The following is a 23,319-nucleotide window of genomic DNA, read 5'->3' as shown; positions in this document are numbered from 1 at the left end:
AGGGAAAGATTTCTCTTTCTCTGGGAGGGCTACAGAATTCTAGAGTAATAAATCCACGAAGTCTTGATATGTAAATAACTACTGGTTATTCATCAGTCTTTTCAAATTTCTTCTAACTTTCAATCAAACTTTCTTCTAACAATCAATCAAACAGGTTGATCTTTCAACACACGGTGGGTTTATGGGCGGCCTGCAGCGCAATGGCAGCACAGGACAAACGGCACCCTATTATGCTACTTCTACCGTGGAAATCATTTTTCATGTCTCTACAAGAATGCCATCAGATTCAGACGATTCACTGACCAAAAAGGTAAATAATTTGCTGTGTATTTCAAAACGTTGTCTGTAGTCTTCAAGTGCTTAAATTAAAGTTTAAACTGAAAACAGATTGTGCTAACTGGTCCTAGCAGGCCATCTTTGCTGTGCCACATGGTGCTCTGCAGCTAGATTATCTGAATTAAATGGCATCTAAATTCTGGATTCTGAAACACAATTAACATTTCCATGGTAGCCTCAAATACCTCCATTAGTAATAATATTAGCAATAATTTCATTTGTGTGTTGTCTGCCTGCCAAAACTGTTGTAGTTTGGTAGAACAAAACAACCAAATGCGACGTAATAAAACCTTACAGATGAATCGTCCAGCATGTAACAGAAAAGAAGTGAAAGAGAAGCGACAAGCATAGTACCAAAAGCAGCCAGCTGATATTTAAAGCCATTATCCAGTTATTCACAATTCTGACAAGCAGAGTCTGCTTCAAAGATGGCCAGAACCCAGCCCAAAATTGTGTTGGTATTGGTACTTAACTGTTTGTCTTTCCTAACAAGGAGTGATTTGAGATTATGGTGCTTGCCAACTGCTGCTTAGAGTCAAAGAAGATTTTAGGTGCATACCAAATCTTTGCCTTTTTAATTAGGATTGGCAACTTGTCCTACATAGACTGTTAATGTGTGTTAATAATGCTACTACAGCCATCCAGTCTACCATGTGATACTATTGTGCTCTGAAAATTATGTATAAATATGTCACTGGGTGATTGTATTTGTTGTCCAGCTAGTTTCAAAATAACATGTGCTTTTCCTCGCGATAAAAAGGTGGTATTTCTGATTACCAGTCCCAAAAACCTGCCCAGTGTTTCATAATGAAGCTAGATCCTTTCTATTTTATTGTGATATCTGTCATTAAAAAAAGAAGTCAACAAAATTACATGTTTCTCTTTATGTATGAACTCATTATCTTTGTATTAGTGGATTTGCATGGCTATGGAAAAAAAAAAAGTAATCTGAGTACTTCAGGGTAGAGAAGTAGGGCTGTGGTACATATTAAGAGGCTGTATAGTCTCTATCACTTTACCAAGGTAGGACTATCTGTATTTTTATTGTTCCTGGTCAGTATTTATCTAGCTGCTAGTTAAAAGCTCCAGTGATGAATGCTTTACGGTTTCCCTAGGCAACGTATTCCTATGCTCCACTTTTTGTACCATGAGAAAAATTTTTGTAGCATCTACTTTGTTTCAATTTAAGCCCATTTATTCTTACCCTGTTCCACATGGACACGGAGAACAGAACATTTTGCAGCAGACTTATACATGTTTGAGAACTGCTACCATGTCTTTCCCAGTCTTATTTTTCCTACATAAACTGCGGTGGTTTAGTCTAATCTTCCCTCATAGCTCCTGGATTTTATGGAAGCGTAGCAAAGGCAGTGAAATATGGTTTAGCTGTTGAGTAATACATCATCTGGGAGAGGAGAGAGCACAGTCTGACAGAGCTACCACAAGGGGAAAAATGGGTTTTAATTGCAAACAGTCTATTTTACTAATTCTCCTAATTCCCACCCACGTTAGGGATTAACACAGACATTGAGAGAGTCTGGTTATTCTATTTAATTGTCTTCCCTATGTTTGCTTTAAGAGAATTTCTTCTTTGTGAGAAAGAAAAAGCAAAAGCATTTAGTAGTTGCCAGCCTCCAAATCTTGAAGTGCTAGGAAACAAGGCCAGCTCCAGTACATATTATCCACAGAAAATACCGCAAAGTAATTGCTTTAAGACTTTAAAAAAACACCCTTAAATCTGCTATAGGAATGGAACCCTGCAGGGATCAAACTGTGTATTCCTGTAAAGCAGGACAAAGCTCTGAGCAACCTAATGGACCTCGGGAGCTGGCCCCGTTGTAAGCAGTGGGTTGGACCAGATGACTTCCAGAGGTCTTTTTTAACATACAATGTTCCATGGTTCCATGCTTTTGCACAGAACGGTTTTGTTTAATTTAACACAGCTCTTTTGTAAGCAAGCATGTATTTCTGTGCAAATTAGCATAAACTTCTTAACACGTTTTACAAAACTGCAGCTAAGAGTGGAGGCAAGATGCATTTCAGAAGCACTGTAAACTTTCTGGAAGACTGATAGTTCTCGAATTCTTTGAAAATGCTGATGAATGAAGGAGGCTGCATTTGAAATAAGTGTTTTGAGCATGACTGTATATCCAAACCATTTCTAAAGACAATATTAAACTTCCTGCAAGAACTCTTATAACCCTAAAAGTGTCAATTTCTTGAAATTTCACTTGTGAACCTTAGCTGTGGAGGCCATATCCTGAAATACATAAAGGCAAGTACATTGGTGCTTGAGCAACAAAATTCCTCAGTCCGCACAAGTCCCATGTTGATTCTGACAGCCTTTGCATGCGCAGACCACAACTGGCGTGTGTGCTTGAAAAGAAACATGTTCCTGCCTGCAACATGCTCTTAAACAAGGGGAAAACGCATTTGTTTCCCACCCTGACCTGTCGATACTGCTCTTGTGAATTCTGCAATGCCTGATTAACAGACTTGTAATCAAACGCAACGTTGCTTCCGAGATCGCGGCAACTTTCAAGATCATCACAACTATTTTAATACATCCACTTGCTCACTGAACAGCTAGTGCATGCTGGGCTTAAGCCGTCACCGCAGATTATTGGGGCAGTGTATCCAGGTTAAAAGATTATTTTCTATTTATTACTTCTGTCTGTTAATGCTGCTTTTCTGTAGCAGTGTGTGAGAAGGCAGCAGATTATGATGTCATTCAGTACCTGCTCCATTTTAATGTTTGCTGTGATAGAACTATATATGGTGTTAGAGCACCGTATTACTGGGAGGAGAAAATTTTATCATGTTGCCAATCAGGATGCGATGGGGGCCACAACTTTTTCTCTTGCCTTCCCCCCGCTTCCATCAGAGATTGCGTGGCTACTATCTGGGATCTAAGGTCCCCCTTATCTCTGAAATCTATGTCACTTCTGTGGTTTCTTCTCTGCTTATTTTGCCTACAGACAGGCAAAAAGAATTCAATACCAATCAGTGTGCTTGGCTCGCAAGCTCCGGAGCTGAACAGAAGGTCTTACCACCTGCTGGTCAAGGAAGTAGTACAGCAGGCCATAAATTCTGTGGGCTGGGGAATTAAGCAGATGCAGTAATTTTACTTAAATATGTTATTATGGCTCTTTATTTTTACTGACCACAAGAGGATAAATTAATTTCTGATATAAATTCACAAGAATAAGTGCACTTCCACTGAGGATGAACTTGGCCCCTTATTTTTGTGCAGTATAGTTGTAATTTGCAGTTTGTATTCCTTTATTTGAGGTATATGCTGACATATTATATTGCTCGGGGAGGGCGGGGGGAAGGAAAAAACCTCTCCAAATAAGTCTTAACCCTGAAAGAAATATTTCTCTAGTGGAATAATCAAAATTCAGCTGCTGGCTTTTGCTGCGGTAGGGTTCAGCATCATTCGTTCTAAACTTTCTTTTTTTTTTATCCAGTTGTCTTGTGGCAAGAATGAAAATCAATCATAGTAACAGCATCCTACCGTCCCCTGCCTTGTTCTAGCTAAATTGTACCTAACGGTTTAAAAATGAGCTGTAAAATTTTTAAGTGATTTATTCCATCTTCTCCATTGTCATAGCAGAACTTTTTCCAATTCAGAAATCTGGTTGCAACCCCATACTGAACTCTTGCTCCTTCGCTGCAGAAATTTGTTAGCTAGAGCTAGATTAGATTTTTAGCAGCTAATCTAACTGCTGTAGGGGTTTGCAAAGTGGGGACAGAGCTGTGCTATTGGATTTGTCCAATTCATTTGACTCCAGGACTATAATTGCACTTATGTCTTACAAGGCTTTTATAGCCTAGGGCTGGCGAGCAGCAGAAAAACAAATTGGCAGTGATACAGTAAGAGTGAAAGGGAATGAAAGGCACACATTATCAGTCTCCAGGCAGCACTGTTCTGGCAGGAAGTTTCTTGGTTAATTTACAAATAAAACTTAGATTTTAGGATGGGTACACTGTCAGCCAGACAATGGGGATGTCAGGCCCGACTGTTACTTAGCAAAAGTAGCAGCCATGCCTCCCCAAAAGCAGAAATTCTTCAGTCAAACAGACGACTCCTCTCTGGAGCCAGCTGGCTGTGTAATGCAATTAGCGGGGAAAGGAGGTCAGGCCATTAGGTGTGTACCGTGACCAGTGTCAGCGGCGGCGTGTTGCCTGGCAGGCAGCGTGCAGCCCAGCCGAAGCGGGGAGCCTTGAAAACTATTTGCTCAAGCGAAGGGGAGCGTGGGCGCTCGGCGAGCCTCCCAGCGCCCGGGCTGCCTGCGCGGCTTCTGGAGCTGCCGGCTGCGCTCCCGACGCCCAGATTAGGGCTGAGGAAACGCAGACCAGATATGATTAACGACGGCGTGACGCACGTCAGAAGCTATACGTTGACCCAGCTTCCAGGCGTCGAAGGCTCGGCGTAGCTGTGTCTGAGCGTGTGCAGCTGAGAATGTGTATATTTTGTTTGTGTTAGCGAAACTGCTTTTATGTGCAGGCTAAAAATTCATGCGCTGTCAGCTCACTTGGGGAGGAGAAGCAATTGCAGTTTCAAGAGCTGCCTTCCCGGAGCGTTTGTAGGGAGATCATTCAAGTCAGCAATAAACCTAGAAAATCTGACTGCTTGTGGTTGAGCTGTTCTGTTGTTTGGTTTTGCTTTTTAATATGTATCTTATTTCCTGGCTGCTTTGGGATTATTTTTTTTTTAATGTATTCTTTTCTTTTTTTCCCCACCCCTAAGCTGCATGGAGAGCATAGCACGGGACTCTTGCTCCAAACGCATCATCTGTGTTGCTTTGGACCTTTAAGCAAAACTTGCTTACGTCCATCAGGGTATTGAGTCTACCCCACAGCTTATATTTTGAGTGAGTGATACAGGAAAAGCAGCTTGCTTCTTGTCACTGATAAGATTATTATCGTGTTTTGTATCAGTGAAATGATCTTTCAAGAACAAATATTTTTTTATTAATACCAATTTTGTATTTGTAACGTTAAGCCTTATAAATGCGATGATTAAGGATGTATGACTTCAAAACAATGACAGGTAGTAACTCAAGCTTTAAAATGAGTTACTAGCACGTGATGAGGATCATAGCAAAGGTAGTAATTTATTATCACGTGATGTTTGCAAGATTTTGAGCTCATAGCCGTCACTTCCTATCTCAAACAAGCACAGCAAGCATCGCTTGATCTAATTTCTCCCTGTTTACTGAATTTTGTTCTCTCGGATGTGATATAGGTCCAAAATGTTTCGGGATTCTTCAGTATGAAAAGAATTTGATTATTATCAGAATAGTTCCTTGTGATTTAAAAAGGGTCTCTTAAGGAGTATTTGGACGTGTTTTGATTATTGTAGTGATACGTGCTATTTATCACTCCAAAAGCAATAGGAGGCGAGGCAGTACAGAGCATTTTCTTCAGGGTTTGTTTTTGTAGAAAGAAGAGCTGTGTTCAGTTTGTGAGTTGCCCTATGCAACTGGACAATTGCATCACCTCACAGAATTCTGTTTCCATATTTATTTGCTGTTTTTTTTTTAAAGCAGAGGTTGCTAAATCCCACCGTTGTGGGCTTTCTCTGTGTTGCGAAGCTAGTGCCAGAACTCACTCTAGTATCAGGATGCGTTGGGTTCAGCGTGATAAATTGTGGGCACTGCTTACAAATACCTCGCCGTTGGGCTGCTCTGAATACAGCTGGTGTGAGCTGGGTCCTTCCGTCGCTCAGCTTTCATAGAAAATTACAGCTCAGCTTCGGCTGTGTGCGAAATAGCCTTGCCAAACACTTAGATCCTCAGTATGTATAACCTGTTGTGCACAAAGTCTTGTAGCTAGACGGATTTTTGGGTTTTTTAAGACTAAACTTTACATCTTGCTTTTAATCACTTTTAAGGCGACCTAGCTGCATTTGTTCACAGAAAGTGAAACCAGGATTTTGTCGTATGAAAGAAAATGACTACTTAGTTTTGTATTTATCAGTCTGCACTGTGATATTATCAACATAAGTATTTGCTTGTATGTCGCTTTATTTTTTACTGAGCAATCGGAGAATGCACAGAGTTCAGGATGATAACAGCAATTTTTTGCAAGAAGCTTTAGTAATAGTATTGTTAATGTTTCCATGTTTTTATAAGATACAAATTGCTTATATTTTCTTCAAGCAGAACTAAACAAGTCTTTTATTCATAGGTGTAAATAAAATAAAACTCTTTATCGTGTTTTATTTAAAACAACCTGAAAATCGAAATCATTCTATGAACTTTGTTTTATTCTGCTAGAGTATAAACTGTAAGCGAACTTTGTAGTCTTTAACTGTTTTATTCTTGTACTGTAGCATGTTTTTGCATGTTTCCTCTTAGAACTAGGGTACAGTTTGCCACTGAATCCTGTAGGGGTGAAATCCTTTACTTTTAAAGGTGCTACCTGATTCTGAAGAAGGAAAATGCAGTGATACAATGTAGGCTGATGCAAGGCGTGTGGAGATTACTTAGTTGTTATGTACCCATGAAAATCACTACCTTTTTCTTTCCTTCCCCCCCCTCCCCGCCCCAGCCGCGCACAGAGACAGTGAAGAAGGCAGCGCTACGTTTTGGCTTCTTTGTTAGGTCTATTGTGCCCATTGTTCCAGGGGCTAGCACCAAATTGGGGGGGTGGTCTTTTAAGCTTCAAGTGGGACTTAAATTCTCTTTATGCTTTGGGCTGGCATTCTGCATGTGGATTAAATTTTAACTTTAAAGCTTACAGTTGAAACTATTGTGCGTAGCTTGTATGTGATTGCCAAATACTTTTTGCCATCTGTTAGATCACCTCCAGTTCCTCCCATAACAAAGCAAACACACAGGCTTTCAGATGCATTTTGTGTATGTCATGTTTAAATTTTATCCATATTTTACACACCTCTGCTCCAAATAAGAAAGTAACTCTCACAGTATTTCCCGTTCTTCTCTAATTCACATTGCCCAAGATATTCTGCGTACGTTTTCAAACAAAAGTCCTCTCCAGACAGTCAGCCAGGAGATATTTGTAATATAATAAATTCGGTAATAGTGGTTCATGATGGAAAGTTTCTTGACATCCTGAGTCAAGGCATTTCATATTTCTGTGACGGCTACATTATTTTAGCTGGAATATGATGTTCTGTTGGTTAATGTTTTGTTCTAGTAATTCAGATTTCCATCTTAAATTATTGTAGGTAATGTACATTTACATATTGTGCTAATGGCTAGTTTGATAATTACTTAATTAAGCCATCAGACAACAATGCGTTCTGAATGAAGCAAATTATTTAGCTGATCTTTTCATGAGCAACTGGAGAAAAACAGTATTTTAACTTTTTCTGTAATGAAATATTTCTACTATTGAGCATTGTAATTCAATTTGTAAGCCATGACCCCTCATAAACTGTTGTTATCACTCTGATTAATAAAGAGCCAATTTGCTGTTGCAGCTTCGTCACTTGGGAAATGATGAGGTTCACATCGTCTGGTCTGAACACACCAGGAACTACCGCAGGGGCATTATACCGACAGATTTCGGAGATGTTTTAATTGTTATTTATCCAATGAAGAATCACATGTTTTTCATAGAGATCATGAAGAAACCGGAGGTATGTTTTGACTGCTTTATTGGCTCTATCGTATGTATTATGCAAGTGAACAACTGTTTTGTTGCTTAAATAAAGCTTGGTGGTTTAGAGTTTGGCTTTGTTTTTTTTCCCAGCAAATACAAAACATACCCTCTCCATCTCAGTTTAAAAGTATGCTGAGCAAGGACCTTTTGCTTTTAAACTAGAATTACTACTAGAGATCGAAATGGCTACTAATTCATTTTATATTCATGCTTAGCGCTTAACGAAATATTTAGATTCTCAACCCATGGGAGTTATTGTACAAAGAAAATGTTTAAAATCATTGTGAATTTCCGATGTGACACGATAAAAGTGAAATAATAAAGATCTAAGTTCCTCAGTTGCTATTAATTCACCCCATACGGCTTGGTTACTGTTGTACATATGGTACCGTGCATAACCTTGCATGTTTTTGAGACCCTCATCATAATCTGACTCAACAGGCATTGGGTGTAGGCATTGGATATCCTTACATCAAACAAAGCATTTGAGGTTTATTTTTTTCTGTTGAAATCGTTGTTATGCGACCATGTTTTAGACATTTTTTTTGAAAGAATGGATTTTTTCATTTGGAAAATGTCAGAGAGGGGTGCGTGTATGTACACATGTGTAGATGTATAAAAAAAGCTACTTAAATAAATGCTTGTTTGGTACACTTTGGATGCAAAAATTATATAAAATGTAATTCGTGAAAGAAATCGGTGTAATAAATACCGTTTCCCTTATATGAGGGACAATATTTGTCCAAGAGAATAACCAGCTGTGGAAGAATGCATATATTAGATGACATATTTACCCGCTGTATACAATATTTTTCCAGTTGTGAATGACAGAGCTATTACGTATTAACAACCAGCAGTTTGCCAGTAGACATTTCAAACCTGAAAATATTTATGAATTGAAGTAGCGGGGTGTTTTCCTACACTTGGTTTTGAGGTCCGTAATTTACTTCTCGGGAATTTTAGCTTTTAATGTTCCATCAGGAAAATTGGAATTTAGCCTTACAAACGTGCTTGGAAATTCTAAGAACCAATTGAGAAAAGCTATGTCATCTTACATATTAGTCAAAAATACCCAACGGGCAGAAAGAATAATAGCTAACTGGAAATTTAGTGTTATCCCTACATTTAAAGTACAAACCATTACAATGTAATAAAATTAATCCAGACATTTCCAGGGCAAGTGTGGCTGACCTTTTGTTCACCAGCTACTGACCCCAGGGTGAATGAAAGAGGCTTGCAGAGAGAAATGTCTGTTGTTTGGCTTCAGTCCCTGGTATTTAAATTGCATTCCCTAATCAAATGAAAAGGCTGTCCTCTCTATCAGGTTACAGAATCCATGGCAACATTTGGCCTTTTATATACATAATGTTAGCCTTTTTGTTTGCATCTAAGTAGAGACACCTGGAGCAATGTTAACATTAACCGATTTAGCATTAATAGCTTCATTATATAAGAATTTCTGATCAGATAGCTGTTACTTTTGTTATATTGCTTCAGCTTGTATTGTTTTCATTTTTTATCTCCCTGCTTGGCAACCGGGCAATGATTTGCAAATTTTTTTTGTCTTGATTAATTAAGCAATATAATTATCAGGAACCGTGATGCAGTCTTTGCTCGACAAAGCTTCTGAGAGAAGACAATAGTAAGTCTGTTAGTGTGAATGCATTCCACGCGTCACAGATGCATGAGGATATTCTGAACAATGAGACGAAAAGCTGCCTGCAAAAGAGGACAAAGAATGCCAGGCAGACTCTACACACTGCACATACCGCCAGGGACATACTGCGGGTTCCCTGGGACACAGATGCCTCGTTAGATTGCAGCTAGTCATCAGAGATTAATTCTCAGCCATTTGGTACAATAATTTACCCATTCCCCACTCTTTTAACTAGTGCTGCTTGCTATAGAGGGGAAGTCTTTGTGCTCAAAAGGTTTATTTAACCTTGCCTACTTGTACTGCGTGCAACAGAAATAATTATTTTTTTCTTGGAAATTGTAATGAAGCAGGTGTTTGCAATGGGCTGAATATTAATTTTTCTTTCATGGATAACTTGCATTGACGTTTGGAGTACTCAAGGAAGGGGATATTTCCCTTTACTCTTTTTTTTTTTTTTCATTTGATTCCTGTCACAGCATAATATATTTTTTTTGTAACCATTCAAAACACTGTTTTCCTCAAATGGGTATTTAATGCCAACTTACAGAAAAGTACTGAGCAGGGAGCGTGTCCCTTATGTATTCAGTTGGTCTCTCCCCTCAAACTCCTCGTTAAGGCAGAGCCCCCTGTACAGATGGAAGCTGACGATATGCGAGTTCCATTGACTTTAATGACCCTCGTCATGGCCGGTAGATCTGCTCGGGAATTAATAATTCTGAGCTTTGTGTCCATGCGGGCGGATGGTCCGGTTGTGTTCTCGCATGGCAGAGGGCTCTTGTGGACCCCAAGCCCGCCGGGGAGCGGCAAGGGCTCCTGGCTCCGCTGCTGCTGTAAGGCAGGGCAGCGGTGCATTTGCAGGTTTCCGGAGGGTTAGCCCCGCACATTGAAAAGCCGCGAACCAATCTGGGGAAATACTGGTCTTGGTTCTGGTTTCATGTGGGTTATGCTTGTTTTTCTTTGGTAATGTAAAATTAGTCGCTCTCATACAAAGTCACTTCCATGCTTTGCGCTATTTTTTTTTTCTGTCTGCCAGTGTATGCCAACTTTGGGGCGCGAGAAATGTGTGCTTTTTGATAAAACACGTGCCTAGGATGCAGTTTTTGAAATAATCTGTTTGATTATTTGAAGCATGCTTGAAAAACACATTTTTCCAAATGTCACGAAAAGCACTCTGAAGAGCACCCACTGCACTCTTACCTCTGCGCTGTGGGGACGGAGTTCAGGGATGCTGAGGAAAGCTCTCAGGTCTTAGGGTTCAGCTTGAATTAGCCTACTTTTCTGTTTAAAAGCAGCTCTAGAGTAAAGTATGATTTGTTGGAGATTGACTATTAAACTTTCAGAGAAAACAATTAGTAAACTTTTTTTTTAATGTCAGACAGATTGGAGCTATTTTTGATAAATCTGCTAGAGAGTGCCCACAAAGATATTTTTTTTTTTAATATGAGCATATGTGTATATGTGTATGTATTTATATGCACACATACATAAGGTGTACAAAATATACACACCTTGTCTAAACTTTAAGTATATAAATTCTGTAAGTCGTGTAAGCAAAAATGGCTTGTCAAAAAGCCCGACAATGAATTTCCCTGTACAGTAGCATATGTAAGTGCTAATCTGACTTTAAATATCTAGTATTTGTGTGTTTGTATAATTTTAATACTAGCACATACTTAACCTCCTTATTTGCACTTACATGAAAACACAGTTTTACATTTTTTTTTCCTCCTTTTGTTGATACTTGTAAACAGAGTATGTGTTAAAAATTTCACTTAGAAATGTTATTGCTTAAATAGGAAAAACTTAATGCTCTAGAACATCATCACGTTGGTGGCATAGTTTTTTTTCCTGTCACCTTTCTTTCCAACTGCCTAGATAGTAATGCTAGCATAAAAAAAAAAAAAGAGGCCAAAACCACTATGGAAACATTTTACACTAATCTATTTTTTGGGGGGTGGGTAATTATTTTAAGTAAAGGAATGACAAAATAACTGTGTGAAAAGACAGCTGTCATTTGCAGATGTTATATTAAAACCAAATTTCTTCTGTAATTCATTGCCACTTCTAATTAGAGGAATTCCCTAGATGCAGGGGATTTATATTATTCCCTTTGTCCATTTATTGAATGACTGTCACAGTCACCCACAAGCAGTTGCAGAAGAATAATAGAGGGTATTTATTTATGTGATAAGCCTCTGTACAGATGGAAAAAATCCATAGCTTAAATATTGATAATTGCTGCTAGCTTCTGTTTAGGGTTTTGGTTGGGGCTTTTGCGTTTTTGTTCAGGGTTTTGGTTTTTTTTTTCATTTTGAGTTTCTGAAAGGGAAATAAGTTTGACTACTTGTAAATACTAAAATTTATTATATATTTAAGCGTTAGGTTAATGGTTGGACTCGATCATCTTGAAGGTCCCTTCCAACCTAGATGATTCTATTATGATTAAAATTTTCTGGGTTTGACATGGCAAAGTCTGTTATTTGCATGCAATTCTGGACATGTTTCACTTTTATAAAGTATCTACTTAGTATAGCCTTTATCTGAAGAGCCATATGTCACCAATGACATTATATGGTGGTTTCCTCTGGAGGTAGCCCTGAAGGAACGGTGTTTTAACAGCTTGCCGTGCTGTGCTGGGATAGACCTTGTTTGTGCCTGTCCCAGCCGTCTTTACTGGGAACTGCCTCTGAGAGGTGGTAGTTTTCTGCCATCTCCTCTGCTTTCCACAGACCTTGTTATTTTGGATCAGCTCCATTTATTTTTCTTTCCTTTCGTGAAGTCTATGGAAGGAGTTTATAGAGGATTATCTGAAACAAATATTTCTTTGCAAAAACTCCTGCAGTTGTCAGATTCAGCCAGTAAATCAGGGTCTCCTGTTGGGGATGCAAGACAGAAAACAGCTCTTATTATCTATTCAAAATGGAATATCGATTTCAAATTTGTAGACAAATTTTGTTCATATGCATAATAAGCTAATGTTTGCCCAGTTGAATATTCTGTGAAATGGGTGTATATATGTAAAATATATACTGATGGAGTTAAAAACTTTAAAATAAAAAATTAGGGGATTAATATCACATTGGAGGTTTCGGTGTGGAAAACAATGTGGTCATACCATTTTATGGCAAAATAATGTAGTGGTCTTCTGTAGTGGGTCTGATGCTTATTATTCCAAACGTCAATAATATAATGCAAGATACAGTATGTTATGCTAGCAAAGGTACCACCCCACTGACTGTGCTGACCTGGCTGGCTGTTGCCCTGTGGCTACAGCCCGTGGAGCTGGTTGGTTTGTGTTCTTCTGCTGTACTTGGAGGAGTCTCTTTGTGCCCGTGATCTAGAGAGGAGACCCACAAAAAGCTAACGCTTGTAATGTAACCGAATAACTTCACTGTCTAGAGTGGGGCACTGTGGAACTTGCCTCCTCTTGCCTCCCTCACACCTTTCTCAAGCAGCAGATGCCTTGTTGTGAAAATCCCCTGGGAGCTGGGCACATCGTTTCTGCTTGTGATTTTTGGAAGTTGCTCCCGTGCTCTACACTAACCTCCCGGCCTCTGTTGGCTCAGCTTCACATGCGTTGTTTTTATTTTGGGGTCCACAGGTGCCATTTTTCGGTCCTCTCTTCGATGGCGCAATCGTGACTGCAAAGCTGCTGCCGAGCCTCATATGTGCCACGTGCATCAATGCCAGCAGAGCCGTCAAGTCACTCATCCCGCTCTACCAGAGCTTGTATCCTTTCCTCCCGCTGGGGCAAGGCTCCCCTTGGTAGGGTTCTGACTTCTGAATGTTCTTCTGTGGAGAGGTAAGCTTTAGTGAAAATCCTTGCCATGTGGTTTTACTGGAAAAGGTCAAAGCTTTCTCCGCATCAAGCTCAACGTTTTCAGTCGTTCACACCCAGTTGCCATCCGGTGTTTGGAAAATAAGATCATAACATCACAAGAGTGTTCTCACCAGCAGCTTCAGACAAGCTTGCTGGTGGTGGACTTGGACTTAACACTGATGCTTTGAACTGTAAGTAACGATAATACTTAATTTTCTTTCACACTAACAGAAGTTACCTACAGTGTGTATTAGGCTTATACGCAGAGCTCAGTCATATTCTTATCTTATTCAAAGGAGTAGTCCGATTTGCTGTACTTGGACTAATTCCATTAATAAGACAGATGGGATTTGGCCCTAGATACGGATGTTTCAGTTCCCTAATTCCAGTTTCATTCCGGCGACGTCTGTATTTAGGCATTTTCAGAACATATTTTCTAACAATTGCTGGAAGATAACTAGATGGTATGCTTCTCTGTTACAGAAATTGTAGCATAGACTTTTATTTTTATACAGACCACCAGTGTTATTACTGGTTTTCACTTATTCTAGGATTTTCTCATAATGCTGTAATTATGGTAGAAACATTTTATAGCTTGATTTGTTAATCATGTCACATACCTCAAGACCAACCCTCACTGCATTTTGTTTTCTTTGAGGAGCTTTTGATTTGAGTATTTTTCTAACCATATGATTTTGAGAAAGAGTTTGTAAATTAAATGCTTTGATCTTTGAAAGAACATTGATTAATTAATTTGAGACACACATTTTTAAAACACAAAATATCCTCAAAATATTGTTTTTTTTTAAAAAGGCTTAGTTTTATCCAGTATACTTTGCAAAAGTTGTCAGAAATTAAACATTGTGGTTAAATAAATTTGTATTTTATTAACTTCGTCATGTACTCATTTTAAAACAAAGACAGTTGGTGGTTGTTGCATAAGCAGCTGAATGCAATACATCAGCTGCAAAACTGTGGCAGTACCTAACAGATGATTCAAAACTTGCCAGGTTTTCCACTTTTGTTTGATGAGAGAAATCTAGCTAATTGCTAAAATTCTTCTGTGCAGAATTTAGCTTAATCCATCTGCTTCTGTAGTCAATGTATAATAATAAAATAGCAGTGTAGTAAGATTAACATAAGTAACAGCAGTTACAAGAGTGAAGAGGTCCTGATGCCTCTTATTGCTATCCCAGCACCTCGCTCCCGGCCGGAGTCCTCTGATTCCTGATCCTGCTCATCTTTTGGCTTTTAACATTTTGTGAGCGAGCAGCTCTCACCCGCCTGCTGTGCTCCTGCTTTCCGACAGAGTCTCTCTCTGGGTCTCTCCTTGTCCCCAGGGAAACACGAGCAGCACAAATATGATAGCACATGCCACTTCTCAGCATATGTTTGAGGTCTAGCTGAAACAGCATCTGTCCCCGGGTTCTTTTCTTCCTTTTTTTTGTGCCTGCTTTTGCACCAACGATATCTGTAGTGAATCAACTGCCGCTTGTCTGTTTGATAAATGAAAGTAGATTGAGAAACTTCTGAAACTGGACAAAGATAATGTGGTGGGAAGATCCCATCAGGATGACACTGGAGTGGGAGAGAAAGTGATCTGTGACTTTTACTTTAGATAATAAAACATTTTTAGATATACTAAAATTCTTAATGAACCAGAAATTGGAATGTAAACATATAGCTGTGTGAAGGTGGTGTTTGAACCTGTCCCACTGCTTTGTCGCTCCCGAAGGGCGCAGTACACTTTGCTCTGGTGTTCGCTTTGCTAACTGCTACGAGGAGGACAGGAGGAAAGCAGGCCCAGCAATTTGAACAGTAAATGAAAGAGTTTAGTAAGTTTGTCAGACTGGAGATGAAAATAACTCAAAGGTGAAATAACTCAAAAAGTATAAATAGAAGGGGAAAAATAAAGAGCAATAATCCTGGAAGAATATTGGGTGATGTTTGGCAGCACCTCAGACGTAACTGCAGTTTGAGTGCAGAAAAGCTTGTGTAAGGCAGAGCTGAGGAGTGGTCTGCCAGTTCTCCTCTGTTTGTCACACGGCTCATGTTAAAAGTCAGCATTCATAATAAGGGTTAGTAGCTAAAAATTTTCTCAATTCAAGTGTGGTTAGAAATTGATTGAGCGCTTCTGGTGTAAATGGTTCGATGGTGATAAGCACCACGGACTCGGTGCCTTATGTTGGAGCAGCGGCAGGGTGTGAAATACCTGCTGGGACCCTGCTCCAAGCGGAGCAGAGGCCGGATCCTCACTCCTGCCTTGGAAGGTGTGAGGGGAATGAGCTGGTCGTGATGCCCGCGGGAAGCGCTGCCTGCGCGGGGTCGTGTGCCGGGGAGCTGGGGCAGCATCTTGCCAGGAGTGACAGCTGAAGTCACTTGTTGGAAAGTCTGTAAACTCTGGTTACAGCTGCACTTGTCAGGGGCTTTAAGGGAAGTGTAATCAGCCACAGAGATTAATTTGCATCTCAATTAGGAAAGAGTCAGGAGGAAGCATAGGGTCTGTTGCTGGAAGGTTGTGGAAGAAATCTCATCAGGCACAAAAGGCTCCCAAGTCTCGGTGCTCCAGCGAGTGGAGGACAATATCCGAGTCCGGTTTCCATGGGGACCAGGACCGCAGAGCCACGGAGAATCTTGCTGTGCGCTGTAATCGCTTGGTCATGATGACACAAATTCCACTGTCGTACCTAAATACATTTTTCTGTTGGAAATCTCTTTGAAAATGAGGAAGGTAACTATGGCAGACCACATCAGATTTTTTTTTTTAAATCTACTTTTTATGTTTATGTAACTATTTCTTTTTTAAGGAATTCATTAGGGCAAGAGAACTATTCATTAAGAAATACTTAACTATATTTAAACTTTAGTTTAAAGCCATTCTGGCTACAAGTTCTTTGTATACAACAAATGCCATGCGATGGCATTACACAGCAGCAAAATCAGCGTAGTTAATGCATAGCTCAGTTGTCTTTTGAATGCTTAAAGCTTGGTTGTCTCTGTAGCTGCTGCAATGTTTACATGGTCATGGATGATTATACATTAGTATATGTTCAAAATAACCATTTTTTCAGGAGTGCATTCATTCTTGGTGCAATGAAGCATCGAGACTGAGCGGCTGCAGACTGTACTAATTGATGCTCTCGCCATCCTTAAGTAACTGTTGAGTGCAAGGTAATGTGTTTCAGCAGCCTCACCAGTCTGCTTTTTCAGGCAATAATGTTTATTTCAAATATGCCTGTGTGTTTTACGGAAATAGTAAACAATAAGGTAGCTTAAATTATGTAAGAGCAAGGAATAATAATATTTGAACTTACTAAAATTGTTGTATAAAAATTACATATTTATGCAAGTTTGTGAGAGCATTAAAGCCACCTTTTTATGAGCTGGGGAAAGGAAGGAACAACTAATCTCACAGACGAATAATTATTTATCAAAACTGAAGTTCCTCTTAATTAAACCCAGTTAAAGCAGAGATTGCTAATTGTCATTATTTAAGAGTAATGTGACTATATAAGCAGGATGCCTTAGGACGTAAGAGCAGGGATGAAAAACAGTGCATCTGTAATTTGGTGCTTTGGTAACTGTAGTTGGATTGGGCAGGACCCCCTAAGCAAGGACCTATTCCGGTTCCAGTAATGTTGACTGTTTCGAAAAATGGTAAGGGTGCTGAAATAAAACTGCATTTTTGTGCTCTCTTCCAGCTTATATTAAATCAGTTGTATGTTGAAAAGGATTTTTGAAGATTTATACATTCTGAAGCTGCAATAGTGCACATCTTTGGGAGCTGGTCTCGTTTGTAAAGATTAATACTGGGGGGGGGGGAAACAGGGTCTGTATTTAAGTCTTTATTATGGGTCTGGTTTACAGCTGCAGTTTAAGCTGACAGTTTTTAGGCTCAGGTGCTAGTAAACCTCAAATTATGAAAATGTAACTAAGTCTGCAGGTGTCAGGCGCTTTGGTTGGTCCATAATTTAATGTCGGTCTCCAAAAAGACTTTGGGATTTGGGGATAGTGATGTCTGAGCACAAAGCTCCCCATTGAATACATAGGGAAATGCAGTTTTGACTACTCAGAATCCAGATTATCTTTCAAAATGGAGTAATTTCCTTGGTCATTGAATTAAATTGTTCTTGTTCAGAGACTTGTAAGTTGGTCTCAGGGTTTACTTATGAAATTTCATAACCAGGATTCTTATTCTTTCCCATGTCACATGTTTCATAATAACAATAGAGGTAAACATCCTGGATTCTTATATCTTTTATAAAGTTCTTTTTTTTTTTTTTTTTTAAAAAAAAAAGTACTGCAAAATTATCTTCACAATTAAGACAGCCTTTCTTTAAATTGCATTGGCTGAAAGATAATAACAAACCTTGTTTGTTTTAGAAAAGGTGGAGCAATGCTTTTTGAGCCTTTTCACCTGCTCCTCAACTGGAAAGAAAAGCTTCTTGGAGTTTGAAAAATGGCCACAGTGATGAATAGGAAACTTTGGTGAATTGCGGTTATGATCTGTGAAGTTTGTGAAGTGGCCCCAGGTACTTGGATGTAAATGCTTGTGTCTGTGTTTCCCCTCTTCTACTGAAAAAACTTCTTTTTAATTGAGAAATTATTTGATTTTGAAGAAAATTAGGAGAGATTCTGACAAGTCTGAAAAGTTACCCCAGATTTTAACAGCTTTTTGTAAGCAACCTACTGGAGGGTAGAAAATATCCTTATGTGCAAGCACCAGTTGGCTTCTTTCCTACGTTCTTCATTGATTTCTTGTAGTCTTTGAATTATTTTCCTAGCACTTTAAACTTACATGTATGAGTAAATAGGGAGTTAGTTCCTGTTGGGGTTTATTGCAAATTAACATAGTTACTATAAAATTACCTTTTTAAGCAATCTCACTTTTAGGATAAATTGGTTTGGTCTTACAGGAAAAAAGAAAAGGGGGGTTGTTCTTATTCTGCCTTTTGATTCCTGCCTATTTTTCATAATCTTCCGTAGCATCATGATTAGAGTACAGTGCTGCGTTGCTCTACAGGAGAAGAAGAAATAACTGATGGGGTGGGCATGCAGACTCATGGCTCTCAGCCACTATTTTTGCCATCAAAATTGTCCATTTCAGTTAGCTGTGCAAACATTCTTGGAATTGTAATCCTAAAAAATCTCTATAAGCTGTGCTGCTTCTGCCTTATTTCGTTAATATAAACGGAATTATATAAGGGCTGATCTAAATAGTCTTAGTCTGGTAAGAAGAAAAAAATTACCACAGTGGCAGGCTGCAGTATTGTTTCCAAGGTTGTTTGCGTTATTTGTTGTTCATGCAAAGAGAAAACCTGAAGGTAAAAGAGTTTTACATTCTTCTTAGGTTTATCATGGGTGTTTACAGTAATTTGCAGGATCTGTGCATTGGAACAAACAAAAAAGAGCACGATGGGGTTGCATATGCTTTCCATAATCTCTGAGCACTGGATGTCACCATTTCCCTGCTTACGGTTTGTAATCCTGTTTATGGGCCAGGAGAAAACACAGCCCTTACTTTGGAGAAGTAATTTGATACATGAATAACTCTTAAAGTTTTATCCACTGTAATGAATACGGTATGCCTACTTAACTATACCAAACAAGTAGTTCTTTAGGATAAAATCAAACGACTGTCTAAATGCCTAACAAAAAAAAAAAGATAGCCATGACTTTAATTCATTATTTTGCATCCAGATATTAACATATCTACTATATAGTAGTATGTCATGTCTGTAATCACAAAGATTAAGCAAAGAACATCAACTTTGAATTCTGAATGAATTTGTTTTGTTGGTTTAAGCCAATTTCTGATTAACTTAATGTAGAGCGACTTATCTGCTTACCTGCATTATCAGAGACTACAAAAGAAAGATATTTGCTATGATGGGCTTAATTGCGTGAATGGCTGTCATACATTTTGTAGGTGCACGTAATGTTAGATGCCTGAAAACACATTTTGTATACCTTTCAAAATGTGCTGCTTTGAGCTTGCATTTAAAACTCTGGTTTGGTTATAAAGGGGTGTTTGATCGTACTGTGAAAATAAAATAGAAAGCCTGTTACTCTATTTAGAGAAGGGTTTGCAATTTGTTCCCTTTATTTCATCCAAAGAAGTTACGCCCTCAAGCTATATAGATGCTGTTAGAAATTACTATGAAATTCTAAAGCATGTGTCACAGGAGCTGTGACAATTTATATGACATGGCATCTGACAGTTTTCTGCACAAGTGATCGGTTCTGGCTCGCAGGAGTGTCTGTCTGTAGTCAGTCCTCTGCCGCTTTGTCTGCGGAGAGCAGCAGGTTTAACTTGCCGTCCTTCGCTTTTCTGGTGGTCGCTGTAACCAGCCCTCACGCGAGGGTTTGAGTTTCAGAGAGAAGTATTTGGTCCTGTCGCAGCAGTCTCTGAGGGATGCTGATGAACGCGGCGGTGGCTGTACGGGGTGGTGTAAAGCAGCACTGACCTTCATTCTGCAGCGCAGCTCCCCGCTGGAGCGGATCGATGGCCGGGCTGTCTGTCTCTGCGGCTGCCTTCCCTCCTCGCAGCGAGAACCTTCTCCAGGCAGCGATCGATGCCTCTAATCTGCTCCAGCCTGTAATAAGTCATGCGAGGCAAAGCTTTTAGGTGGCATTACATGGGATTGTGGAGGCGGCTCTTCAGCTCTTATTCATAGTGCTCTTCATAGACTTGCAGAGAAATCTACTGCATCCCACTTGTGAATATATAAAGAGTATATAATGCTTCTGGGGACTTAAACTTCACATGCTGCTGAATGATGTACAGACACAATGGTTTAAATTTCTATATTTTTGTGCACGCATCTGTACATGCCTGTCCCTGTTCATGTAGTCCCTTGTTGCACACACATCTTGTATGTGCGTTGCTGTGAACTGCTCAAGAGCTTCACCATTTTACAGAATGCAAGGGGGGCAGCAGTGAAGTTGGTATGTTAACAATACAATTTATTTTTCTGCTATAGCACGGGGCATCATTATTCTTCTCCACGGCTGGAAGCTGTAAAGATCACCGAGTGGTGTTGAGAAAGTCCCAAGCTAATTCTGTAGCAGTTTTAAACGGCGCTAACTGGTGCCCCTCGTGATGATGATCTCTGTGCAGGAACTGTACTCTTCAGTAAGAGTAAATAAACCCCAGCAGTTTTCAAGGCTTTTATTTGCAAAGGGATTTAATGGGTAGTTCCAAAAATGAACCTGTTGTTAAGTGGCATCATGAATGTAATGTTTTTTTTAAAAAGAAAAGTGAATTCACGGCGTGATATTCACTAGAGGGGTTGGAGGGGGGGAGAACCCCAAATTCAACTTTGGATTTGTTAAATGATGTACATGTGCACTAACTGAAAACAAGTTTCCTAAAATATACAGGCTTCCAAAGACTGGAAAGTCACTATCTTGCTGGAAATAGTATAATACATAAAGTATAAGCAGCAGATCAGGATTGGGAGTTGGGAATTTGAATCCTAACTCTCCTCTGCCATGGAGGAGCTGCTGCTTTGAATGAAACACTTGGTTTCTTTCTTCCATTTTTTCATCAATAATAATTTATTTGTTCAAGAATAACTTTGTAGGAAACTGGGGGTTTTATTTAAGTGCTGCTTTAAACTTGTGTCCTAGCGCTGAATAAAGCTTGAGTTGTGCAAAAGGGTTCGTGTACCACTGCCGCTCTTAAGATTGCTGGGAGAAATGTTTGTCCAGTTTAAATCTGTAAAAGCACAATATAATTTGTACATTTGCAAGCAAAATGCAGTAGATTTCTCTGGCAGTCAGTGAAGAGTACCACAAGCAAGGGCTGAAGGAGGATATGTACAGATTCTGAGGTTCGTAGCGACTGGCCGATGGCTAGTAGGTATTCACAGGGTAGGGAACAGGGTGCTTATAGCAGCCGGACATTGGCTACGTTTCTAGATTAACTGGCCGCTCATCTGTCACTCACCTGCAGTCTCCTGGCTTTGGTGGCATTGCTCATGAAATACCTACAGTTTGGTCCAGCTGACAGCGATCAGAGTGTTTCTGTTGTTCTCCGTAAACATAAAACAAGTTTATTAAAAGTGCAGTTTTAGAGTAATCATGCCCTACCCAAAGGGCTTTCAGGATGTCTGTGATGGAAGTCTGCCTTCAATTTACCTTACCGTAACAAACATCGAGTCAGTGTGGTATAGGTTTTTTATTTAGAACGAAATAGTAAACATACGTTGCATAGTAAGGTGTGATCTCAAGCTCCCGCTCTCTTCAAGTAAGATATACAGAGAGTCAAACACCTATTGCTCAGTGTTTTATGTTTTCTGTCATATTAGACAAAGAGCCTCTAACTTGTGTTTAATGAGAGGCTCTCTTTAAAGTGTGACAGAAGCAAAATTGGGATAGTTGGATTACTATTAAATGCTTCATTCAATCTTACGGGGTTTTTTGGTGGTAGGTTTTTTTTTTTCCATTTGTATGCAGGACAAGTTAAAGGGGTTTGTGTTCTTCGTATTTTCAAAGTAAGATTTGATGATTTGCTGTTCCGTCCCTATTAACTTTGCGTAACTAAAACCTCCGTTGTATCTTTTGGAAACTTACGTCTGACCACTCACTTGCACTTAGGATTTCCTAGGGTTATTTTTGTTTGGTTTTTGTCACGAATGGGTGAGAAAGAAAAGAAAGAGTTTTGTCTGAACGGACTTTAAATTTAATGCAGGCTGTACAGTCCTCATGGGCAAAACACACATTGGCTTCGGCGTGAGTTTTGCCTGACTAAGGGTTGTCGTCTTGGCTCCCTTGCTGCCAAGAATAAAGATGACATTTGTATTTGAGCGGAGCAAGGCACTCAGCCCTGAACCCTTGCTGCGGCACCGGGGAGACCAGCGGGCGCAGAGGAGTGGGCTAAAATCTCCGAAATCTGGGCCGCGCAGGACCCGACAGCGCTGGGGTCGATCCCCTCTGCGGCAGGCTTTGTGCGCGCTCGCCGTCTCATTAGCATGCTGGCTCGCCGCCGCCGCTGCGGCGCGCTGGCTTTGCTAGCTCCGCTAGCATTGCTAGCTCTGCTAGCTTACCAGCTGTTCCTGCTGCTCGCGACAATGTCCAGCGTGTTCGGATCACCGGGTTCCTGCGCTCGCCGCCGCGCGCAGACAGCCTTTCCGCTGGGGATGGCCACGTGGCCGCCCGTCAGCAGCGGCACCGCATAAAGTAGCAGGCCCTCGCATGGCATATGGTGTCTGGATTCATACAAGATGCAAAACTATTCTGCCGCTAATGCACAATGACTCATAGCATTGCTAATTTTTCTAACAAAAGCCCACTTCCACACCCACACTTTTAACCCCTCAGGCTAAAAAGCCTCTTCTTTAGTTTCAAAGCCTTGGAAATGTAAGGAGGTGGCTTCTGGATCAATATATGAAACCCTATATTTATTTAAAGCATATGCAAGTTCTAACACTTATTTTAAATTTCAGTAAAACACAGTTTTCAAATCACTTTTCTAACATACGGTATTTTTTTTTGTTCCAAAGTAGACTCATTGTCAAATGTTGGGAATTGCTAATTTTTAGGCAGTTATGTATTACAAAAATAGTCAGAAGTCAGCATAGATAATACGAAGTTATTTTCACTTAAGAGTGAATCAAAGCAATGTAGCTAGTAGATCTAGGATGACCGTATATTACCGCGCGTGTTACCAAGCTGCTTATTGCAAGAAGCTTGTAATATCTGGCTATCTTTCCTCTATACTAGCTCTTTGGGGAGAAAAATAATACACTTCCTAACTAGAGGGAGCTGCTGATATCGCTGATGCTGATTCTTAACCTTCCAGTCTAATTCCTTTGTGCAGAACGTACAGTGATCGTTTCTACGTTTTAATAAAATTAAGTTAAATTAC

The 23,319-nt window shown here is 39.8% G+C and overlaps 1 protein-coding gene across 1 annotated transcript in view; it reads left to right on the top strand.

Moving 5' to 3' along the window:
* Positions 1–23,319, top strand: part of RALGAPA2 (Ral GTPase activating protein, alpha subunit 2 (catalytic)) — a 144,126-nt gene that overhangs the window by 82,280 nt on the left and 38,527 nt on the right. Inside the window, exons 36-38 of the mRNA XM_009886048.1 lie at positions 155–310; positions 7,790–7,948; positions 13,230–13,357. Of these exons, the coding sequence (XP_009884350.1) occupies positions 155–310; positions 7,790–7,948; positions 13,230–13,357 (443 nt within the window). The remainder of the gene's footprint in view (positions 1–154; positions 311–7,789; positions 7,949–13,229; positions 13,358–23,319) is intronic.

Source organism: Charadrius vociferus, unplaced genomic scaffold (genome assembly GCF_000708025.1).
Source record: "Charadrius vociferus isolate BGI_N301 unplaced genomic scaffold, ASM70802v2 scaffold455, whole genome shotgun sequence".
NCBI lineage: Eukaryota > Metazoa > Chordata > Aves > Charadriiformes > Charadriidae > Charadrius > Charadrius vociferus.
Note: the sequence above shows the minus strand (reverse complement) of the source record. Positions and strands in the feature narration are given on the sequence as shown.